This window comes from Eretmochelys imbricata, chromosome 18 (assembly GCF_965152235.1).
Source record: "Eretmochelys imbricata isolate rEreImb1 chromosome 18, rEreImb1.hap1, whole genome shotgun sequence".
Lineage (NCBI taxonomy): Eukaryota > Metazoa > Chordata > Testudines > Cheloniidae > Eretmochelys > Eretmochelys imbricata.
In genome coordinates, this window is record NC_135589.1 from 6738833 (window position 1) to 6763176 (window position 24344).

Consider the following 24344-nt stretch of genomic DNA (forward strand, 5'->3'; position numbering starts at 1 on the left):
ATCCGTCCGCTACAGGAGGAGTGGGAGGAGAAGAAACCTTTTTTCTGGATAGGCTACACTAGCCTGCAGCTTCTGCCATAGAGTCCAAGTGGGAAGAGCCCCGCCCCCTGCGGGACGGTCTAGCCTGCAGCCTCTGCCATAGAGTCCATAGGGGGAAGAACTCCCGTGAGACGCTCTAGCCTGCAAGTTCTGCCATAGAATCCAAGTGGGAAGAGCTCCCGTGAGGCGCTCTAGCCTGCAGGTTCTGCCATAGAGCCCAAGGGGGAAGAGCCCCTCCCCCTGCGGGACACTCTAGCCTGCAGCCTCTGCCATAGAGTTCGCGCGCGCGCGCGCCCCCTCCCCCCGGGTGGGCGGGGCAGCGAAGGCCCCGGATTTCCGGGTCCCTTCCCGCCGAAGATGGCGGACAGCGATTACGAGTCGGTGCTGTGCGTGAAGCCGGAGGTGCACGTGTACCGGGTACCGCCGCGGGCCTCCAACCGCGGCTACAGGTGAGCCGGGCCCCGGCCCGAGCCACTCCCCCCGGCGGCCGGCCCGGCGCCTCTGGGCTCCCACCGGGGGCGACTGTCTGGGCCCCAGGCCGCGGATCCACGGAGCCTCGCGCGCCCGTGGGGCTCCAGCGCCGCCTCCGGGCAGCCCTGGGCTGGGCCTGACCCCCCCCCCCCCGGGGACTCTCCGTGGGGCCTGGCTGGCGCCTCCCCCCAGCCCCGTTTCCAGCCGCCCGCTCTCCGTGATCAGTGTCTGAGCCTGCCCCGTTTCTCCTGCCCCCTCCCTCCCCGGCCCCCCGCATTTCTCTCCCTGCTCGTGTCCGAAGTGTGGGGCTGCTGTTACAGCAGCACCTCGCGGCCTCCGTCGCGCTAGGCGCCGCCCGTAGCGGGACGGTCTCTGCCCCAGAGGGCTGGCGGTGTGAGTCGACAAAGGGGAGAGTGAAAACTGAGGCTCGAGGAGGGGAATGGCCGCCCCCCCCCCCATCTTCACATCGGAGATGTGCGTTACACTGGCTCCCACGTAACGCCCCTGAACCTGGTGCTGTGACCAAGGGAGAAAGCTTGTGGCCTACCTTTCCTGGGGAAGCAGAGGCAGAGCTGAGCCCTGTGGTCGCTGAGACCCTGGCTGAGTGTGGGGGGATACAGGGAGGGGTAATAGCCAAACACGTTTGCCCTGGACTTGTCCAAGATTAGCCAGCATGGCAGTGGCAGAATCAGGGGTACAAGCTGGATCTTGCTAGTCCTAGCCTAGTGGTTTATCCATTAGACACGCTGCCGCTCAGTTAGGCATTGAGTATTAAAGTCATTCTACAAACTAACTTAATTAATTTTTCTAGGGATCTCCTTTTCCTCCATGTTGTAGGCTACATTTTCGCCATTAGTGTGGTGGTACTGCAGTGTTCTGCATCAGACACCTACAGCCATCGTTACCCAAGACCGCATCTTAGCATTTTTTAATATGATTTTTTTTTTAAATAGGTAATGAGGTAGGGAGAAAATAGTAGATTCAAAGAGGAAACATGGAGAGTGCGGAAACCATAAGTTAATACGACTGACTGTCACACTATGTAGAACTGCATTTGAAATACAGATCAAAGAAAAGTGAAGTGAAAACTTGTTGCATTATAGCAGTGGCTCTCAACCTTTCCAGCCGACTGTACCCTTTTCTGGAGTCTGATTTGTCTTGTGTATCCCCAAGTTTCACCTCACTTAAAAATGATGTGCTTACAAAATCAGATGTAAAAATACGAAGTGTCATAGCACACTATGACTGAACAATTGCTGACTTTCTCATTTTTTACCATATAATTATCAAATAAATCAATTACAGTATAAATATTGTTTTTACAGTTCAGTGTATCCTGTATAGAGCAGTATAACCAAGTCATTGTCTATATGAAAATTTAGTTAGTATTGACTTCGCTAGAGCTTTTTATGTAGCCGGTTGTAAAACTAGACAAATGGCTAGAGGAATTGATGTACCCCCTGGAAGAACTCTGTGTACCCCTGGTTGAGAACCACTGCATTATAAGATGTTGACCCCTCGGCCTGTTTTCTTGCAGCCCTTCTGGGATTCTTGGGACTGACTTGCTTTATAGAAGGTTATCACGTTCTCAGCTTGTGGCATGAGCGGTCTTCTAATCCAATGGTTAGAGATGGAAAAAGAGATAGTAATGAGTTCCTTAAAGTGATCATTTTAGATCCAGTCTCAACTTGGTTTATAGAATGCAACAGCAATTGCAAACCACAAAAATGAATTAAAGTATGGGCTCTTTCGCTCTATTGTAGTATGTCAGTGTACTGTGTTTAACAGGGCACAACAATGGCACTTAAAATAGCATCAAACTGGCTGTGTTCACTCCCTGTATCAGGGATTCACCTACCACATGTGGTGGTCATGTAAAACCTGCATTGGGTTCATGAGATGTATTTCAGTAGCATCTTTTATACAATGCAACAATCTCAAACCTCCTTAGGGGAAAGCCTCACAACACTCCTGTGAAAAATGATCCCCATTTACAGATGGGGAAGTTGAGGTACAGCAAAGAAGGGAAATGCACCGACTTTCACACTATGTCAGGTAAAAAGCCAAGAGAAGAGCTCGAATCCTGCCTGCCAGTCTTGGCTCTAACTGCAAAACAGAGCTTCCTTCCCCAAAACAGTCTCCTGATGTGCAGCTGCTTCTTTCAAAGGACTAAAAAGAAAAGGAGGACTTGTGGCACCTTAGAGACAAACAAATTTATTTGAGCATAAGCTTTCGTGAGCTACAGCTCGCTTCATCGGATGCATGCAGTGGAAAGTACAGTGGGGAGATTTCAAAGGACTGTGTTATCAATTGTGTTAACACCTGCTTTGGAGGACAGGCCTGCAATTCTTTGCCATGGCACGCTGAGGGAACTGTCTGAGCTGAGGACGGCGGCATTGAATTGAGGGAACTGTCTGAGCGGAGGTGGCGATGAATACCGCCTCTGTCTTCCGAAGCAAAAATCGGTTCAAATGGGATTTCAGCTGATAGAGAGAGAATTGGGCGGAAAATCCAAGGAGGGAGGTTAAGCAAGCAGAAAGATCTTTCCAAAACAAACCTACATATTAACCTGTGTCTGGCCTGGATTATGTAATGTAATTTGCTTGAGTCATAGTTATATCCTGCTCCTCAGCTCTACTCCCCATTTGTTTGTCTCATTCACCTGTTATGTCCTGCTATAACCATGTCACTGATCCTCCAAGCTGCTCCATTTAGGCAGAGCCCCATGGTCTTCTGGACTGGTGAAGGGGCCTGCCTAGGCAGAGCAGCTTGCAAGATCAGGGCCTTATATTATAAGCTTTTTTGGGCAGGGTCTTTTCTCTTCTTGTAGGTCTGTAGAGTACCTACTGCTCTAGGGCAGAGACTTTTTTTATTCTGTGTGTGTACAGCACCTAGCACAAGGGAACAGTGATCCCTGATTTAGGCTACTACGCAGTAGTACAGTACAATTAATAATAGCATAGTCAATTTCTTTATGGTGCCCTAGGCACTACTGCAATACAAAGAGGGAAAATAGAGGGACTTTTGAAGCCTAAGATTTGAGTTTCAGAGTAACAGCCGTGTAAGTCTGTATTACCAGCAGGAGAGTGAGTTTGTGTGTGTGGTTTTTGGAGGGGGGTGAGGGAGTGAGAGAACCTGGATTTATGCAGGAAATGGCCCACCTTGATTATCATACACATTGTGAAGTGAGTGGTCACTTTGGATGGGCTATTACCAGCAGGAGAGTGAGTTTGTGTGTGTGTGGGGGGGGGGAGGGGGCGGAGGGTGAGAAAACCTGGATTTGTGCTGGAAATGACCCAACTTGATGATCACTTTAGATAAGCTATTACCAGCAGGACAGTGGGGTGGGAGGAGGTATTGTTTCATGGTCTCTGTGTGTATATAATGTCTTCTGCAGTTTCCACGGTATGCATCCGATGAAGTGAGCTGTAGCTCACGAAAGCTCATGCTCAAATAAATTGGTTAGTCTCTAAGGTGCCACAAGTACTCCTTTTCTTTTTAAGATTTGAGTGACTTTTCTGATGTTAACAGTAGTTTTCTTCCACAGAGCTGCAGAGTGGCAGCTGGATCAGCCCTCATGGAGTGGCAGGCTGCGGATAACATCCAAGGGGAAGATGGCCTTCATTAAACTGGAGGATAAAAATTCAGGTAAAGGGAAAGCCATACAGCATTCATGTGCTTTAGACTTAGGGTTTCTCCCCTCTGTTTCCTTCAGGAAAGGGCTCCCACCTCAGGCAGGCCTGTCCAGCCTTGTTAGCTATTGTCAGGAATGATCTTAAAGAGAAATGCTCAGTGCTGGAACCTGAAAGATCCCGGATGTATAGTCATGTTCATTTGAAACTGTGTACTGGGGTGTTTTTACAAGCGGGAGTGGTGCTAAAGCCAAAGAGGCTGCCTGCTCAGTAGGCTTCTTCCTTTCTCTGTACTGTAATTCTTTGGAGAGGGTTGCCACTTGCCATGCGCTTTGCTGTGGGCTTTTATGCTCCTTAATCTTGTGCATTGCTTGGATGCTGCGAAAATAGGTGCCTTGGAGAAAAACTCACTTCAGTAACAGGATTGGAGCTGCCATCTTCCCCATGTGGCAGAATGACTTCATGTGAGTGCTGAAAAGTGCCTTGGAAGCTAACCAAGAGGCTGGTGAGAAGGAAGCCATACAAGTATCTGCGGTGTGAAATGAGCCAGGTCTGTGCTCTTGATAAAAAGCTGCAGGTCAACAACTGGGAAAACCCGTCTGGCTCCAGCCTGTGAAATCCACAGAAAAGCACTTTCCATCTATAGCCCATGCCCAATAATTCTCTTCCTCCTTCCCAGAGGGAGGCTGCTAGCCCTTCCAGGGTAGTGGATGTTACAGCAGAACTTTAGATGTAGCTACGGTGGCTTAACGAGGTGGTGCTTTTGTGTTCATAAGCAGATGTACAGACAACTGCATGAGTGGTGCATTCTGGGAAACACTTCTGCTGGACTGGGGTGTTCATTATAATTCTCCCATCTCCCCATGCAGGGACCTTCATCACTGCAGTTCTCACTCTGGGTGATGGGAACTCCATGTGGCTGCCTCTAGAGCTCCATTGTTCTCCCCATGCCAAGCTCAGGTCAGAAAGAGGTTGGTCACTGAAGAGAAACAGAGTTCTCTCTCTCCCCTCCCCACCCCTAATTGCCTGGGCTCTCTGTGACTGCAGTGTCCTTGGCCCCTCTTTCTCCCAGGCTTTCTTGTGTGGCAGTGCCTTGCTCTTGGGATCAGCCGAGTAGCCCAGTAAGTGCGTTCGTTCTGGGTCGGTAGCTGTGCTAGAAGAGACTTATTATCTAAGGCTGGAAGAGTTAAGGGGTCTCAGTCTAAAAAAGGAAATGTGGTCGAATTGTTAGAACCCAGAATGAGAATCCCTTAGATCCTGGGGCTAAAACCTATCATCCAGGAGAATTGTCACGCTTAATTCATTGTGTGTAAAGTGCTGTTTTTGTATGTATTGTATCCCGATGAAGAATAGGAGAACACTGAGTTATTGAACTATTGTGTGTTTCCTACTCTTGTTTCTAGGAGAACTTTTTGCCCAGGCACCTGTGGACCAGTTTCCTAGCATCGCTGTAGAGGGTGTGACAGATTCCAGCAGATACTTTGTCATCCGGGTTGAAGATGAAAGTGGTATGGGCGGTGTTCAGATAGATCACTTTTCTTCTGCATACTGAGGCATACAAGTCTTGGGGAATAAGTTTCTTTAGCAGGTTTCCATTATTATTATTCTGATGATACAGGTTCTTGATTTGAAAGGGATAAATGTACATTACATCTAAAGTCCAGCCTAGAAGTGTAGGGCAGTTGATTGCAAAGGAGATAGGTAATGGGATCAGGAGCCTTTCAGTCCAGATCCATCTTGAAGTCAATAATGATCAGAAATTGTTACCGCCAGACTATGGTTCAGCCTCCTGCATGAAATGAATTCTTTGTTACACTAGAGCTGATGGGAAAAACTTTCCCAGGACTGTGTTATGTCAGAAATTGCAGTTCCATCAAAATTGGAACACTTTGCGAAATCATGTCAATTTTTCCAAAATTTAGTTTTGGAGAAAAAACAAAATAAAAGTTCTGACTGTGTCAAAATGTCTCATTTCCACATTCTTGGTGCCAAAAACTTCAATTTTTTGTTAGAAATTACTTTTCATTTGGAATTTTTTTAAAATTTTGTATTCTGTGTAATCTTTAATACAAATCTAAATTGAAATAGTTTTGATCAATCCAAAACAATTTTTTCTCAGAACTTTCCTTTTCAAAGAATTTATGAATTTTGGGGTTTTGTTCCAATTCAAAACAAAGCCAGATTTCAAAATGCTTTGTGAAATGGGATTTCCATCCTCCACACAATTCTAGTCTACACACTGAATCAGTTTAAAAAAAAACAATTTTCTTAAGCTGTGCAAGCACCTGTGTGGATACATTTATATTCGTTTAAAACTGGTTATGTCCATTTAGCTTATTCCTGTAAATTTACCAATAGAAGCTAAACTGATATAAGACCAATATAAGAGAGTTCACACTCAGTTATGCTGGTTTAATGAAATTTGTTTAGAATTGCACCTTTAATTAAATTGGACAACTTTGTGTGTGGACCAGGCAGTAGTCCAGTTTCTAGTAGGAAGTGACACCACGGTACAAAAAGCATTCTTGATTGGCAGTCTCAGCAGAGAGGCCAAGGCTAAAATAGGCTACAGGTCATGGGTGAGAAACAAGTGGGAGAATATAGGGGAACATGTACTGGTGCTGGCTATACTTGTCATTTCTGTGGATAAACAAAATCTGTCTCCAGTGCTGTCAACTTAACAACTTTCACCAGTATTAAATCCACTTCATTTGTTTTAAATGAGTTTCACGGAACCATCTCAAGGCTGGAAGATTCCAGGCCTAGATTTTTTTTATAACCTGAATAAAGGCTGGCTGTGGTGCAGGGTGGAGAGCTGGCTATTGCAGTGGGAGGAGAGCCTGCTTTCTCTTAAGTGTGCGAGTGAGAGAGAATATAGGGGAGAAGGGTGTCAAACGGGAAGGTTCTGAAAGGTAAATTTCAACTGCTGAACAATATTCTCAGGGCTGAGGGGATGGGCTTCACTTTAACTGTAAAGGAAACAAATTCTGATCCATACCTATTGGAGAGATTGTTCAAACCTGGAGTTAGGGTAAATGCCGCAGGGGCTGAGCAGCTCTTAAATGGGGCCACAAACTGCAGGTGGCTGTGGGTGCCACAGGGCACCCAAAGAAAATCAGAGGCCCTAGTAAATGCCTTATTTGTATTGCCAAAGCACCTAGAAACACTAGTTATAGACCACGGCCCCCATTGTGTGAGGTGCTATACAAACACAAAACAAATCCAATGGCAAAGGCCAGGGAGGATGCTGAGGTGCAGCTAGATGTCACTGAACAGTATCTTCTTCTGGTGCAGAGTGTTCATGTCAGATATCTAATACTGCCTCCACTTCCTTTCTCCAACCTCGGTAACCGTTGGAGGTTGGAGAAAGGAAAGGAAGGGGAAAGCTAGCCTTTAGCCCACGTGATCTTGGGACACTCCTGACACTGGAAAGGTCCATCCTGAAAGCCAGCTTTTGCATCTTCATTTGATGTAAATTGGAAATGTTGGTTAGCGTTGTTGGGTAGATGGGCCATTTGATCCAACTACCCTGTAGAGGAGAAACAAACACCCCCGGCTGGTAGGCTGAGCAAAGGCAGAGGCTGGGATAAGAAATAGAATTCAGCTATTAAATATGCTCTCCTGAGTCCTAAGAGAATGGCAGGGCTATGAAATGTGTGAAAGCACAATGCAGGGAGAGCGAGTGTCTCCTTTTCACTTGTGGAGGGTTGTTAATTTGTTGTTGAATCCAGCATTCGCTCTCCGTTGTTTCCCAGGGCGCCGTGCATTTATTGGAGTTGGATTTGTAGACCGAGGGGATGCTTTTGACTTCAATGTAGCCATTCAAGACCACTTTAAGTGAGTTTTCTTCTCTTCCTTTGCTCTCTGGGCTGGGTTGTTTTTGTGGCATTCACACAGTTTGGTAGATGTTTGCCAAAATTGCTGCAGTTGGAAGCTGTTAGCTCTTGACTCACTAGGGAGGGGAAACATGGTCAGGGGAGTGTTACAGGGCAGACAGGTCCTGTTTGTACAGAAAACAAATGTGGAACGTTTTTGTCTTGCCAAAATTTCCCAAGCCCCCCACAGAGGGAGTAAGACTTATCTTTGCTGGGCCCTCACATGCCAGTCCACACGGGTTCCTCCCTGGCTGCTGTTTCCCCTTTATCTCCTTCCTCCAAGCCGCTGGTTGCCATTTTTGTTCTCGTCCCATGGCCAGAACGGGTGAGTGACCACCTCTGAGAGGCGTGGCTTGTGGTTCTAACTGCTAGCAGAAAGCAAGGCTGTGCACTAGCCCAGGGAGGTTATTTGCTCCTTCCCGCACTGTGGGCCTGTCGGGATGAGCGGAGCAGTGAGACGGTGACTGAGCAACTGTTCCTTGCTGGCATCGCACGTGCTGGGCTGCTGTCACTGTGAATAGCAGGAGTAGCTTTGTCTGCGCTGCTTCACTGCAGTTACTACAGCTGGCTGGTCCTCAGGACACACATGCATATTGAAAGAGTCACTACTGCACCCAGGCAGGCTTTAAAAATAAACTTGGTAACATTTCCTTAAAACAACCTGCTGGTTTTTGCACACTTTCTTTACTGCCCGCTACCAGGGGTATCCACTGAGCTGCTTTCAGAAATCCACGCAAGTCAGATTTGTTTAAAGGGACAACTCAAAATGGCCCCATCACGCTGTCTGGAGTGGTTCATGGCTGAGAGTGCCGACCTCAGGGCAGACTGTCAAAACACAAGGAAGAGACCCCAAGCTGGTGGTATGTTCTGTAATTAGATTTCACCAAGCCAGTAACAAATGTGAACTCCTAACGCACAATAACAGTCTTCCCACGGAGTCACAGACAGTCCCCTTGGGCATTCCAGTCTATCTTGCCACCCAGGCAAGCTGGACTTAGTGATAGCTGATTGCCATACACCGAAGCTCACAAAAGATTCAGGTTGCTTCCAGTGTCAAGAGACCAGTCACTTACCCCAGGTCAGTTTGTACCTGAGATCTCTCACCCAAACCAACACCTGTAGCCAATCTTATAGTAAGCTAAGGATTTATTAACTAGGAAAAAGAAATGAGTTATGTACAAGATATTTTACACAAAGGAGTTAGTCTGTGGTTCCGAAAGGTGACAGAGTTGTAATAATCTATTAGCACTGAATGTCTTTTAGGGCTCACCCAGGTTGATCCTGGGAATCTCTGCGTCTGGTTCCTAGCTCCAGCCCTGTGAGAGTCAGAATATTTTCTTGTGTCCCTGTTTTATCCCCTTCTTCCAACATTCAAGCTGATGGGCTGGGTTTCTTGCAAGTAGCATCTTCATGGGCGTGAGAGGGGCCATTTACCGAGTCTTTGTATCATGATGTTCCACAGTGGCCCATTTAGTTTTGATAGCCTTTCTTGATGGGCGGTGGACCATTCCTCTGGGTTGGGTTCAGAGCAGTCATTTTTAGTTATAAAGCAAAACATACATAATCTTCTTATTGCATGGGATATAGACATGGCAAGTTAAATTAATGCATGCAGCAACTCACAAGCGTTCCATAGAGACTAAACACATTCTTACAAGTCTAACACCTATCTTGAACAATATTAACATACAAGTGAGCTGGTCTGGTTTCCAGCTATGACCTACAGTTTTGGCAAGAGCTGACAGCTGGTCTGCCTGCATCACAGCCCCAACTGAGAATTTGTTATAAAACCTGGTGATTTAGCTGAAAAATACACAAGTAGGTTGGTTTTGAGCAAATAAGTTTTCCACTATAGAGTGTGCTTTCCAACCAATGCGGTGTTAACAGCAGAGCTGACTGAATAATTTGAAATTTTTTTTTTGTTTGGTGACCAAACCAGGGGGTTGGAGTGAAGTTAATTTCAAACCGAAAATGATTTTTTTGTGGTTTCTCACTGAAACAGAAAACTGGAGAAAGTTTCGGTCAAGCAGAAACAATCCTGTTCGAATGTCTATTCACAGCAACAATTTTGAAACCACCTGTTTTGATTTTTTTCAAAACAAACTGTTCTGACGTTTGTTGGCAGAAACTCTTTGCTGAATTTGACTAGGAGCTCTGGTGCCCCCAAAATGCGTTATTTGGCAAATAGTAAAAATTTTGCCCAGCTCTAATTGACGGCCCAAAAGTGAAACTGGCTTCATTGATTTTAACTGTCAGGGCCCAGAGACATGCAAAAAAAACCCAAATTGGATTTTTAAAATTCGTTGTTAAGACTGTGCTGGTAATGAAAGAAACGCAACTTGTTTCCAATGTGGATTTTAAATGGCCTACATTCCTTGTACCAGCACTGCACTTAGCCATGAGCAGCTCTCATATGTGCTCTGTCCTCATTTTACACCTTTCGTTTTCCCCGTACAGATGGGTTAAACAGCAGAGCGAGCTTGCAAAACAAGCCCAGAACCCAGATCAGGGACCCAAACTAGACCTGGGCTTCAAGGAGGGACAGACCATCAAACTGAACATTGCGGTGAGATGCTTTTCTTGGTTAGTCTGCTGCTTCCACCAAGTAAAACTTCCCCAGCACACTCCGTAGAGGCGCTCCCAGCGCTCCTCTTGCCACATGTAGTTTGATTGTAGAGTCTATTGTTTGAGACACATGGAAGCTCACCTTTACAGGTGCGTAAGGCTGACTTACCGGGTACCAGCCCTCTAAGAATGATCAGCCTGGCTCTGCCAAAGCCAGATAGTTATTGGTTGCAATAGTGATGAGGTCTTAGCAGTGTGGTGGGGCTTTGCTACAATTCCAATAACCCTGTCCCCGGTCACACCAACATGTAAGATGGGTTGAAAAAAGGAGCCATGTGGGGAATGTTTCAGACCATCTCCCTGTTCTCTTTTGCTAAATTCAGTTTTTGTAATTGGCAAAATACGACCTGCTTTAGCTAGTGGAGGTAGCCAAAGCCTGCCACGCTCCCTCCCCACTCTCTGGCTGGGCTGCAGTGGGGAAGCCCTGGAAATCCCTTGCAGGAGGAATGGTTGTGTAATGCATCTGTCGGGGGGGGGGGTGTTGTGTCCCCCTCTGCCCGATCCACGGGGGATGGGAGTCTGTGCTCAGCCGCATAAAAGAATCAGCAGACATAAGAGGCTTCCCATGTGCAATAACCACTGGAGACAATTGTGCCAAAGCATTGACTGATGCTCACAACAGCTGCATTTAAGCTGATGTTACGAGTTGTGTCTTTTTCATTTCCCTTTAGAACATGAAGAAAAAAGAAGGAGCAGCAGGGAACAGCAAACTGCGCCCAGCAGGGCCTGGGGGCCTCAGCCTGCTCCCACCCCCTCCTGCAGGAAGATCTCCTGCTCTGATCCCTCCTCCAGGGGAGCAGCTTCCATCATGCCCTGTGGACTCCCAGCCAACAAGCACTGCTAACATAGGTCTGTGTTCATGGGCAAGCTTAATTTTCTTTAGGTCTATTTATACCTGCCAGTGCCCATTACCATGGTATCTGGGAGCTTCTGTAGGCATTTCTATGGCACTTCTCAGCATGGTGTGAGACATATCAAAATTACCTCTAGGAAAGACAGATCTTTTCCTTTTAAGGCAGTTCCCTTTCCTTGGTGGGCTGATTCCTTCTGATTTGGATATTGTTTCTACACTGTTTAGGAAGATGCTTGTTTAGCTATTGGGGAGGGATAGCGCCATGGTTTGAGCATCAGCCTGCTAAACCTAGGGTTGTGAGTTCAATCCTTGAGGGGGCCATTTAGGGATCTGGGGCAAAAATTGGGGATTGGTCCTGCTTTGAGCAGGGGGTTGGACTAGATGACCTCCTGAGGTCCCTTCCAACCCTGAGATTCTATGATTTTAGACAGGTGCCTTGTGGTGTGCTGTGAACGTGGCAAGATTCAGGATCAGGCTGGCAAGTTTGTTCCATGATTGTAAAACTCACTGGATCCTACAGCTTTCCCCAGCCTCACAGGATTCAACCCGGCCTCTGTCAGCTGCAGCATCCCAACTGAGTGTAGCACGTGGTGGGGAACATAGGGAGAAGACTGCTCCTCGGGTAACTCAGCCCTGAGCCATCCAGGGCTTTGAAGATGAGAAGAAAGGTCTTGAACTAATCCTAGAATTCAACCCACAGCCAATGCAAGGGGCTGGTGTGGTGTGTTCACAAGTTTGTGATTCTGTTTAAATGGTGAGCTGCTCACCTGCTGCAGCATCCAGATACCTCCCTGCACCAACCCCACGTCATGTGAATTGCAGTAGTATAGTGCTGATGTGTCAAATGCATTGATCACTTTAGTGTTGTAAGGAGCAGGGGGCTGAAAACCCTTTTGAGGAATCTTTAGTGGGGCTCAGCAGCACCTGAGAAGCTGGTCAGATGTGCAGCTAGATCTAAGCAGGCTCGAGAGAGGCTGCTTGAAGGGAGCTGACATGGCTAACTAGATCAGGTAGTAGATCTGATACGATCAGACTAGTTGAATCGTCATCACCCAGCAATCACACTGGTTAACTGGAATGGAAACCACATAGACTAGTCAGGCCCAGTCCCATCATGGCAGAAGTTAACATAAAACTTCCTCTTTCCCTCAGACGTTGCAGCCTTCGTTTAGCACAGTGACAAAAGGGAGGCTAAAGCATCAGCATAGGAGCTAACAGAGGTTTCTATACTGGCCAGTCATAGTATAACAATGTGTGGCATTATCATGTGGTTTCTGATTGTTACCACCTCCTCCTGGCTTGCATCTGCATGGATTATAAACATCACTTCCCTCGGGAACTCCCGCACATACCTTGAGATGGCAGGTGTCCCTGGTCTCCTAAGAGACCACCTGTTTATGCCCATATGGTACCTTCTGCCGTCCAGCTAAGGAACCAGTTAAATCTTACTTCCAAGGGAATTGTTCAGGTAGGATCAATATGGTCACTTGGGTTTATGCAGCTGTGTTTCCAGAGCAGGTGTGTGAGGCAAAGTTCAAAGAAGCTGAGCAACATGTGAATTTCACTTCGCCTGTATCTTCTGTGGAGCACTAAATCTGTGCTGGACCCTGGGATTATTTTTGTGCCTGTGCCAAGACCTTGTGATCACTTTTTTTAACGGTAGAAAACCTTTTATTAATAATCCCTAGCTCCTAACTGGTGCTTTTTTATCAGTAGATCTTTGTGAAGCACTTTGAGATCAGTATCATCCCCACTTTACAGAAGGGGAAACTGAGGCACAGAGCGGTAACTTGCCCAAGGTCTCCCAGCAGGCTAGTAGCAGAAATGGGAGTAGAACCCAGGTATCTGTCTGGGTGCTCAGAATTCTGGTTCGTTCTGGCAGCACTTTGAGTCTGTGATTGTAAGAATTCAGCCTGGCAGATGCATTGTGTGAGGTCTCAGAGTAGCAGCCGTGTTAGTCTGTATTCGCAAAAAGAAAAGGAGGACTTGTGGCACCTTAGAGACTAACCAATTTATCTGAGCATAAGCTTTCGTGAGCTACAGTTCACTTCATCAGATGCATCCGATGAAGTGAGCTGTAGCTCACGAAAGCTCATGCTCAAATAAATTGGTTAGTCTCTAAGGTGCCACAAGTACTCCTTTTCTTTTTGTGTGAGGTCTGTGAGGCTAGGAATGTCTATTATATCTCTAGACAGAGGCAAAAATTGTGGCCTCCTCTCCCTCATCGGTACCATTTGTAGAGTCACTTTTCAGCATGGAATCATGCTGTAAATAGAACCTGTCATGTTATGTTTGGCTTTGGCTAATGCCATCAGTCTCCACCTTCCAAGGCCACCAGTGCTGCTGCTTGGTCTGCTGTAGAGATCTCAAAGAAGCAGCTCAAGGCATTCCTCTCTCAAGCCAGAAGCTGACCCGTTCAACTAATTGGCTTAAAAAACAATTTAGCTAAGCCCGTGAGAAGAGCTAGGTGGACATGGCTAGCTAGGTTTCCATCTGGCTTGTATTAGTTTTATTGGTAAAGATGTGGTGCCTTCCTGGGGCCGTAAGGAACTAGGGTTGGTGGGAAATAACTGATGGGGGGTGAAATCTGATCTTTCTTTTTTCTTTTCCTTCCTTTGAATTTCCTGGTTTCCGGCAGATGCTGCTTGGTCTTGGCCACAGCCCGGTGGTGCCGCCACAGCCTCCAGCACCGATATCTGGGGAGACTTTGCCAAAGCGTCAGGGTGAGGCCATTCCTGCTGTTCAGTGTGGTGTGTAGCTGAGTGAGCAGGGGTGGCTTTCTGGGTGGGAACAGTTACGTTGTGTTGGCAGCCCTGGAGAGCAAATCCCCGTCACCACTGGACAGTTCAGCTCAGCCAGTGGCAACGCAGGCATCCTCCAGGGTGCTCCCAATGCATGCCTCCCCTGAACTAGAAGAGCACCGTTCTCTGGGCGAGAAGGGATAGCTGTCCTTGACTCCTCTGTTTAAATTGCCAGCCAGGTGAGGGGTGAGTTAACATGGACGTTCATCCATTAGAAAGAGGACTGAGTGCGAAGGTATTTGTTGGCGCTCTGTATTGTCCCCTAACATCCCTGTTGTCTGTGACTGCAGCCTGTTTACTATGGGATAACTATCCCACATAGCCATCCTGCTGGGAGAACGGGGGGGGAGACAGGGCACTGTAGGTCTACTACAAGGTAAACTAGGTGAGGTCAACACTGGATGTGGGGTACAGTGCTGACCTTGCCTAGCTACCTCCAGGAAGCACAAAAAGTGCCTTGTCTCCATAATTACCGCATCTTTCTCTCACTGTAGAGCCCCCCTTCAAAGCAGTGAAGATAAAGCCTGAGTGTGAACTAAGGGTCTGTCATCACTGCAGTTAGCCTGGCTGACTGGCAGCTGGGTTAGCGGAGCCTGGGTGTGAGCAGCCCGTCGAGTTACTGTGTCCTCACTGGTATTGTGCTCCCCTGTGTGTGTTGCTAAGACTTCTGGGGGAACATTCCATCATTTTTTGCTGAGCTTCTCTAGGATTCTTTCTCAGTGAATTGTGGGCAAATTTGTCTGTCCTTGTGGGCACCCAGGAGAATCATGGGAAGGCACTGGAGGACTATCCGCCTGATTTTGCCTGCATCCTTACTGTAAAGTGGGAGGGTTCCCAGCCCAAGAGAAAGCAGCACCCAAGCTCTAACTCTCTCCTGCAGCCAGGCCAGCCTGCCCAAGTTTAAAGCCCCAACAAACTTAGGTGAGAGGGTTTTGTGGGTGGGTGGGAGGCCGATAGGGGCAGCTCCTTAGGAAGAGTCCAAGTTAACTCTGCATTGAAGACAGACTCTATGAGGGGTTTTGATCTCTGCAATATATGGCAGCTTGGCCAACACTCACAGTCCGGGTCGGCGCGACCAGCCCTTCAAGAGACAACCCGCAGCCTTAGCCCAAACCACCTTCAGCATCTCAAAGCACGGTTTTGTTTTCTTCCAGGTCTGCATCTACCCAAAATCAGCAGAGCCCGGGCTGGGTTCAGTTCTAAACCAGACACCCTGTCTGCTTTCCTGTGTGGATGCTGGGGAAGGAACCTCTTCACTTCACTTCACTGTGGACCAAAGCCTGGGGGAAGCCCCCCTACACGCAGAGCTAACAGGCCATTTCAAGAGATCCCAGTCCGTGACTGGTTGTAGCCTTTTGTAGCTTTCTTGGGCATTACAAGAAAGGGGCGAGAGCTATGCAAAAACCAAAAAGTGCCCTGTGACTGCAGTGTGGAAATAAGTTCCCCAGTGCTGGGGAGAGTGATGCCTTAAACTCTGAACTCTCAACAGATACCAGCAGCCCCAGCAGCTGGGGCTCTTAATTCTGCTCTGAGATCACAGCAAACTGTAGAGGACTATAAACCTGGAGGGGGGGGAACGATTGTTCCCCTCCCCCGCCTTCTCCAAACCAGCACACTGTGGTGTTTACATATTTCCAACAAGGATGCTTTGCGTATCGCTTCTTCCTCCCTCTCCTTATTTGCAGCCTGTTGACTAATGTAACTGAGGATAGCCAAAGACAGTAACTTGACCTGGTACCCTTCGACAAACAGATGCTTTATTAAAGAGCTTGTGGTGAGGGGGGAGTGAAGAGCAGTATTCGAAGACTCCAATTTGGATTAAATCTTGTTAGCATTTGCTGTCTGATGTGCTAATGGGCTATGCAATAGATGTGGAATGACACCTGCAATGCAAGCATGTGCGGCAAGGGATCGGCAGGGTTAACAACTGGCTACCCCTTCCACGGCAGCTGAGTGCTGCCATGAGATGCCTCAGCTGTATGCCGGGGCACTTCTCACCTTGAATAGTTTGTTGTTGGGGTGGTGGCGGAAGAAATACTCCCCATCTGGCAGTAGGAAGGACAGTGGGATTGATATAGAGACAGCATGACCTTTTAATGCTGCCAAGAACTGTTTTAGTGTCATCCTTGCCAAGACCTTTCTACAGCAAATTGGTGCATGTCTTCTGAAGTGCTGCCTTGTCACTGAGAGGTGCCTTTTTGAAAGGTGCTAACAAATGGCCTGAGAGCTTCTGAGCACTTAGATTAACTACAATAGGTAACTGTGATGGGGAAAAGCTGTTAATTGGACTACTCTGGTTAATTAGCTGTAACTGAGCAAAACTCTGAAATTCCTTAAGTTTTCATGGTTTGATATTAAGTCTCTGACATAGTTAGATGCAATGAAGGACAGAGCTATGGTTGCCTTTTTTATGGAGCTGGGCTTAAGATTTCTCTTTTAAAAAAAAAATATTTTCTTATCTATTTATTTCGAGGTGAAGGCCTTTACCAGTATGAAGTCCTGCTATTTTTTTAAGTGTTCCAACTTTGTCTGTCTTTTTTTTTTTTTTTTTAATTTCAAACTGGATGATGAGGATTTGATTTTCTGGTATTTAAAAAAAAAAATCCCGAGAATGTGCTTAATTTTGCCTCTTTGAGCCACTGGAAGAGCACGTAGGAAAAACAGGTGGGAAATGTAACATTAAATTAACAATAAAATGTTTTGAGGGTAAGTATGATTCCTGTTTGTTTTTCAGAGTTATCCGACATGAATTAGACAGGCTCTGCTGTGATTGTAGGGAATTATTCCCTGATTTATCTTCTTTCTTCTTCCTGATATAGAGAGGGTCGCAGCTGGGTACCAGAAGTATATGCACTGAAATACCAAGGCAGCTGCCAATGGTCTGAGGGCATGTGGGGAAGGCACAGTAGAAATGTGCTGAATAACAATGACCTTAACATCTAGCACAACCACACAGGACCCAAGTGGAATGAAGGGTACGAATAACCTGACAAGGTGATGGGTTCTGTTGAACAGTTGGCGTTATGGCTGGCAAGGTGGTCTCCTGTGGTGGTGAGAAGAATGAATTAGGTGGAATGTTCAGAGTGTAGCATTCATGAGGCAGCGCATGACCACCAGTAGCGTTGATCTGGCATATACCCTACCCTGCTTCCATTGTCTTCAAGTATCAAACCCCCTCACCCCCCCAAGAGTGAGGGCAGTGCCATCTGTCTCTTGCCAAGGAGCTGAGAGCAGAAGTGAGAATCCTGCACAGATGGGAACTTCGGGAAAATGTGTCATTTGGCTGGCTGGCGCCTCCTGCTGGGGAGAGATCAGAGCCTCCTAAGGGCCTGAGCTGAAGCCGGTGGAAACTCTTCCTTTGTGTTCAGTGGGCTTTGAAAGAGCTAGTGTGTGAGGAACACTGGTCTGGACTGATTGGACAAGCAAATCCTCTGCCCCATCTGCTAATGCTGAGCAAGGGAGAAGGGTTGGGAGAATCCTGGAGCCCTGGGATATCCTGCTGGATTATTTAGAGACTCGTTATACCAGTGAGTCTCAGACCACATGCAGTGTCTCTAGGCTTGTCCCTCTTTTGCACCAGAAGTGAAAGCAATTTTTTACTTAGTGCCCAAAACTGCTGAGGGCTCCACAGTACAAATAGACACAGTCTCTGCCCTGAAGACCTTACAGTCCAAGGCCTTGATCCTGGAGACTCCTACCTGTGAACTGTGAGTGGGCCAGGTGACAGGGTAATCTGCCCTTTAAGGGCAGTACTTCCCACTGGTCATCCCTCCCCATCACATGGTGTGGCCCTTTAAGGGTTTGGGGCTCCACAAGCTGTCACCTCTCTTGGGCAGAGACCCGTCTCTCCCTCCTGACAGAGGTCTTTCTGGGCTCTGCAGTTCCCTGCCTATACTGTGATACCCAGCAGGATAGAGTGCTTAGAGCCCAGTGTCTCTGCTCTGCTTACTCTTTGAAGGTTATGAACAGGGTAATTGCCAATGTCTGTATGTTACAACACAGCTTTTTCTAAGCAAGCACCTTTATTAAGGTAAAAGCATGACAGAGAAAACATTAAAAACAATAAAAGAACCTACGTGCATGCTAATAAGCTTACCAGAGATCACCCCCTATCTCTAAAAAGATTCTGGTCCATGTCAGTCCTTCCACCTCTCCCCTGAGGAGTGGGGCCCTCCCCTCAGAGAGAAGGTCTTGTCTGTTGGCTGGATCAGAAAAAAGGCCCCGAGTCAGTTTAAACCCCGGCTATTTATCCCCAAGGCGCCTCTCTGTCTGCTGGACTTGGGAGAATCCAGTTTGCCTGAGTACAAGTGAGCCTCCCCAGGAGGTGGTGCCTCTCTGGAGGTGTTACAAACCTGACAATTGCCCCCCTCACCCCCCACACTGTTCCTAGTCCCTGTGGAGCCATGGTTCCTGTCACCCATGGAATTCCTGACAACTCCTGGACCATAGTGATGCATAAACATTATACAGTGAGATCTCCCAAATACGTTGCAGGAAATTACCATCTCTGTCACGGATCATTGGGAGGAGGGTGGAGAATTATCTTGTAGCCCTTGACCCTAAGCAGTCATACTTGGCAGATGTCATTTCCCTCCCCACCCCCAACTAGAAGTTTGGGATTTAAAGAATTGTCACTTGTGAGTCTTAAGGATGGATTTGAATCCTTCCTCGGCACAGGGAAAGGGTCTGGGTGGGCCAGGGCCAAAGAACAGTGATTGAGGAATGGAGGTAGGGCAAGTGTCCTGAATTGAAATCCATGATGGCAGCTAGCATCCTGCACTGTTACTGACATGTTCACGATCACAGTTGTGATTAATCTATACCACTGGCCAGTTCACTGAAGCCATCTGGGGAGAGAGAACCCTTCGCGCCCAGTCAAAATTTATGAACAAAAACTGGCAAGTCCTGGAAAAACCTGACTGCTATAGCAATGTGTCACTGATTGGGCGGGCAGGTTTTGTTTATCAGCACCCTGTGGAGTCATAACCCCTACCAGCTAATGAGCTTAAGGAGGGCAGCACGTATGACGACAGGCTGAGTTATGATGTGGGCGGCTGGGCTCCTGGTACCTGGTTACCAGCAGGAATTCAAGGGGTTAGTGTGGCCATGCTGGAGCCGGCAGTGACCTTGTCCAACAAAAGAGACCTCACCTGAATGTCACGTAGCACTGGCAGCATGTGCCCAGCTCTATAGTAACCAGCCCTGGGAGAGTAACCAACACGCCAGCAAGCCCCAGAGCAACCTAACAGAGCGATCACTACAGGTGAGTACGGGCGTGAAGGTGGAAGGGGAGCGTGAGGTTTAACACTAATTACGCACCCTGGCTGTGGTGGGAGCAGGGGCCATCTGGTGCTTGGTGAACAAGGGGTTAAATCCAGCTCAGCTTCCCTCTACCTCCTGGGAAGGTGCTCAGGGAAAGGGCTCTGAAAGTGGTTGCTTTGCAGACAGTGGAGGGATTCTTAGGGTGTTTAACTTCCCATCGCCCTTCCTGCTGCAGCCGTTTGATGTCTTGTTATTAACGCTTCTCAGACCTTGCTAACTGCAACTGGCCTGTTGTCTGCTGGGTCACCCCACCAGCTAAACATAACGCTGGGAAGGAGAGTGGATCCAACCCCTCTCTGCAGAAGGAAACCTGGTCAGGGTGTCAATCTCCCTTTGTGAAATCCAAAGGCGACAATGTATGTGAACGGTGCGTACAAATGTCCCGGAGTTGTACCGCGTGACGGTTCGGACTCTTGGAAGGTCAGGTGTAGCCCGGGCATAGACGGAGGCCTTTTCAGCAAGAGCAAGGATTTTATCAGTGCATGATTTTTTGGCTGCTGCACAGAAATGTCTCCCTGGCCAAACACCTCCAGCAATTTCTAAAGTAAAATAAATCAAAATACAGTTTTATCCCGAGCCAAAATCCATCTTTGTTCGGTACGCAGAGGGTGCGTTTACACTACAGCATTTCATGCGGCTGAACCTGTATTCCACCAGCAATGGTGTAAGCAGCAGTGGAGATGGGGATGAGTTTCATGCTATCAGGTTGAAGACCCCTGTGTGCGCTTGGTCTACGCACCCTCGTTTTCACAGTCACTAGCACTTGTTGGTCGCACTGCTGTTGGCCAACGGTCATGCCGTCTGCTAGCCAAGGCAAAGCAAGCTGAGGTTCTCCCTGGGTAGAGCTCTCCCAGTCTGAAGCCATACCACCTGGTGCTGGGGTACTGTGCGATCACTCAAACTAAGCAGAGCCAGGCTTGGGTCAGCAGTTGGCTGAGAGACCTTCAAGGCACAACCCTGGCGATTCTCTAGGTGGTGCTCTTCCCTTTGAGTTACTGCTGGCCCAGTCGTAGGGGGCTTTACACATGAGATGCTGCTATTAAAAAGCCCAAACAACGAGGAGTCCTTGTGGCACCTTAGAGACGAGCTTTTGTGGGCTAGAGCCCACTTCTCTTCTGCCCAAATAAATGTGTTCGTCTCTAAGGTGCCACAAGGGCTCCTCGTGGTTTTTGCTGATACAGGCTAACACGGCTGCCCCTCTGAAACCTGTCATTAAAAAGCCAGAGATGCTATTTTCTTTCTTTCTTTTTTTTTGGCGGGAGTTATGCTCATTAGCGCTTGTGTCCTGGCCAAATTCAAACATGGTTAACCTGGGCCCCGTTTTGTCTGAGAATGGGTCGTGTATTGTTCTCAGGTATCACCTGATGGCTAGAAGTGAACAAGCTTCAAGCCAACACTTCAAGATTTCTCTCTCTCTTTGGGGGCAGTGCTTCATGCCTAGCTGGTTTCAGTGGTTGATTAATCGTTAATTTCGCTTCCTGTCTCATGCATGGAGCATTTTTATGTCACTTTTGGTTTCTGTTGCCACATCCTGGGATTGTGTCCACTAGCACAGGTCTGGGATTGTAGGATCAGGGCTTAAATTAGAACAAATTTATGTAGACTGTAAACTGTTTGGGGCAGGGAAACGGGGTCACCGGCATGCTCTTCCCCAGCTGGGTGTTGGCCAAGAAATATAGCACCAGAGCTGCTGCAGTTTGAGTTTGGGGGCAGGACAGTTCCTTCTCCATCGAGTCAGGGCAATGGCTAAGAGAAGCTCCTTCTTTACTTTCCAAGCTCCACGCAGGGGGCTAGGAACAGCGGCAGCGAGAACTTGTGGTGGAGCTAGGGGACTCTTTTGCAGATCCCATGTTAATGCTGGGCTCTGCATTTCTTCCATGCTGATGCTGAAGAGGCCACCAGACAGTTTTGGGGAAATGGGGAGAGGATAGGAGTGGGGCCTGAGCATCTTTAATAGTGTTATTCTCAGGCCTTGGCGCTCTCCCTTCCTGGACAGAGAATCAGCTGAGGAGTAGAAAAAGGCACTGATGCACTTTTTGAAAACAGATTAAAACTTTCAGTTTTTCTCTATAAGGATCCTGCTTAAAAAAAAAAGCTAGTGAATTTCAAAGAAATTCAAGCTGGTGTCCCTTTAAGTACATTCCATCTCTTTAAATCTTCCAGGGAAGAAACCATTATAAATTTCCTTTCCTATACTGTTTTATAGTGTTAATGTGGACTGTCAAACATCTGCCACATTCCACCCCAAAGGTGGCTGCATTTTTGCACCATGTAAAATGATTCCTGTATATCATTTAAGTTCTCTCAAATCCTTTAGGGCGAATACTGACCATTTACATTTTTATAACAACCTTGCAACTGACTGGCTATATAACCATGGTCATGTTTCTACACCTCTCTGTGCTCTAGTTACCCCCTATGTATAATATAGATAACACTTACATTGACCCTGCTTTGTAAAGTGCTTTGAGATCTACAAATGAAAAGCATTGTTTGTATCCAAAATCTTAATACCTTGCTGGAGAGTTTTATTGCTGTAAAATGTTTCAGAGCTCTGAATTCAGGGCATGTCACTGAGATGCCTTTAATCAAGAAACTAAACTTGTTTGGAGTGGAAGGGAAATGTAGATGATAAATGAAAGCTGTTATCCAATCAGAGGGACAGAAATTACCATGTGCCTTTGCTGACCAATCATACAGCTCAAATAGCTGAATATCAAATAAGCAGCCGAACAGTTCCTCCAAAGCTTCTGTAGCTTCTAGGTGTTTGTAAAAGCTATTAGTTAAATAGCTTTCATGGCAAACACATTTGTAAAGCGATGCGAACAGAAAAGTAACAAGCAGAAAAAATGGCTGCATTCCTCAAACACATTGTTTGTAACTAACAGTTCCACGAGCTGTAGTGATCTCACCAAACGGGGAAGCCCGGAAGTCTGGCAGGTCTCCTGGGCTCCTTCAAGGGGAAGGATACAGTTAAGTAGGAATGGCCCAGTGCTTTGTCAAACCCAGCTGCTAATATCTGCCTTGTGTGTGATGCTCGGAGCAGTTTGCCAAGCATGGGAGACAAGACTTATGTGTTGACACGAGCTCAGGAGGATTTAACAGCTTTAAAATGGCAAAGTAACGGGCACGGCCAACCTCCAGCCCTAGTGTAGTCCAGTTACTGAGGCCTTTCAAGCTATGGTGATCAAGTTATCTGGTGAGAAGGTATTGAATTTCATGGATACGTGTAAGCTTTGTTTAATGCTGAGGAAAGTAAGTACATAGAAAGTACCATGGAGTACTAGATGGAGCTACTATAAGGTGGGTGCATAACTGGTTGGGAAACTGTTCCCGGAGAGTGGTTCACAGTCATGCTGGAAGGGCATATTGAGTGGCGTCCCATAAGGATCAGTTCTGGGTCTGGTTCTGTTCTAGATCGTCATCAATGATTTAGATCAGTGGTTCTCCACCAGAGGTCTGGGGCCCCCGGGGACTGCAAGCGGGTTTCAGGGGGGTCTGCCAAGCAGGGCTGGCATTAGACTTGCTGGGGCCCAGGGCAGAAAGCTGCCGCCCCACCGCCTGGGGCTGAAGCCCAGGGCTCCAAGCTCCACCATTCTGAGCTGAAGCCAAAGCCTGAGCAATTTAGCTTTGCAGGGCCCCCTGTGGCGTGGTTGTCGTCCCCCCCCCCCCGAGCAACTGCCCTGCTTCCTGCCCCCTAACGCTGGTCCTGACAGTAGTTGAGGCACAGGTGGGCCATGGAGTTTTTATAGCACCCTGGGGGGGCCTCGAAAAGAAAACGTTGAGAACCCCTGCTCTGAGTAACAGCTATCACACTGGTTCCTTGTACTCCCCCAGTCTGTCCGTATCCAGCTGTTTGTCTCTTGACTTATGCTTAGATTGTCAGCTCTCTGAGGCAGAAACTTTGTACAGATCCTCCACCCTGAGGTTCTGGTCCGTGACTGGGGTTCCTAGGCATTGGGATAATACAAATCATATATAATAATCTGAAGCGTGTGCGGGCCAAACACAACAGAAGATATTGAGGGACTGGTAGCCAAACTAGTGAAACTGACTAGTGCAGATGGGGGGGCTAAGCAGGCTACTAAAGGAAGCCAACAGTAGCCCTGGTGAAATCTATGCTAGATGGCAACAGTTTCATAATAGCATGTGCACTTCTGCTGTTCAACCCAGGCACGGATTGGGCTTTCGGTGCACTCTGGATGAGCCTGGAGCTGGTGCGGAACCAGGGTGCTGGTGGATGCAGGGTGGCCCCGATCCCTGTGCATGTAAATTGAACCTGGTTGAAGATTCCAGTACACAGCCTGGCCTCATTCTACTGTAGGTTTTTTTACGGGACATGCATCGCTGTGGTACCAAAGGGCCAAACTGGCTTAGAGGAGTCAAGTCCTCCATGCATGTGTAGGGGCCACTGGTGCACAGAGCCAGGAGGATGGGTATATGGGGCAGGACCCCATGAAAACAAGAGTGGCCTGGACTGGGAGCATTCTGGGGTGGTGGGGAGACCCTGAGGGCTTCACCCCCTTAGTTTTGGGAAGGGAGAATGTGGAGTGCATTCGGGGACAGATGCAGGGGTGGGATGGGGCCAAGGCATCCCTGTGGGGTGGGACATGGAAGGAGGGAGATCTCACTAATGGAGCATGTGGGGAGACCCTGCCCCAGGGGTATTGTGGGGGCAGCAGGGCAGAGCACCCCTATTTGTGAGGGGTGTCCAGGGGCAGGTCTC

The 24344-nt window shown here is 47.7% G+C and overlaps 1 protein-coding gene across 2 annotated transcripts; it reads left to right on the forward strand.

The window, feature by feature from the left end:
* Positions 1–361: 361 nt before the first annotated feature.
* On the forward strand, positions 362–17006 carry NECAP2 (NECAP endocytosis associated 2). Of its 2 annotated transcripts, XM_077837234.1 has the most exons (9): positions 362–488; positions 4058–4158; positions 5012–5113; positions 5546–5650; positions 7898–7979; positions 10475–10583; positions 11314–11491; positions 14134–14218; positions 15451–17006. In XM_077837234.1, the coding sequence occupies exons 1-9, from the start codon at positions 397–399 to the stop codon at positions 15497–15499; spliced, it is 903 nt and encodes a 300-aa protein (XP_077693360.1). In that variant the 5' UTR covers positions 362–396; the 3' UTR covers positions 15500–17006. The 2 variants fall into 2 exon arrangements, with proteins under 2 accessions (XP_077693360.1, XP_077693361.1); XM_077837235.1 differs by lacking the exon at positions 5012–5113.
* The last annotated feature ends 7338 nt before the right edge of the window (positions 17007–24344 follow it).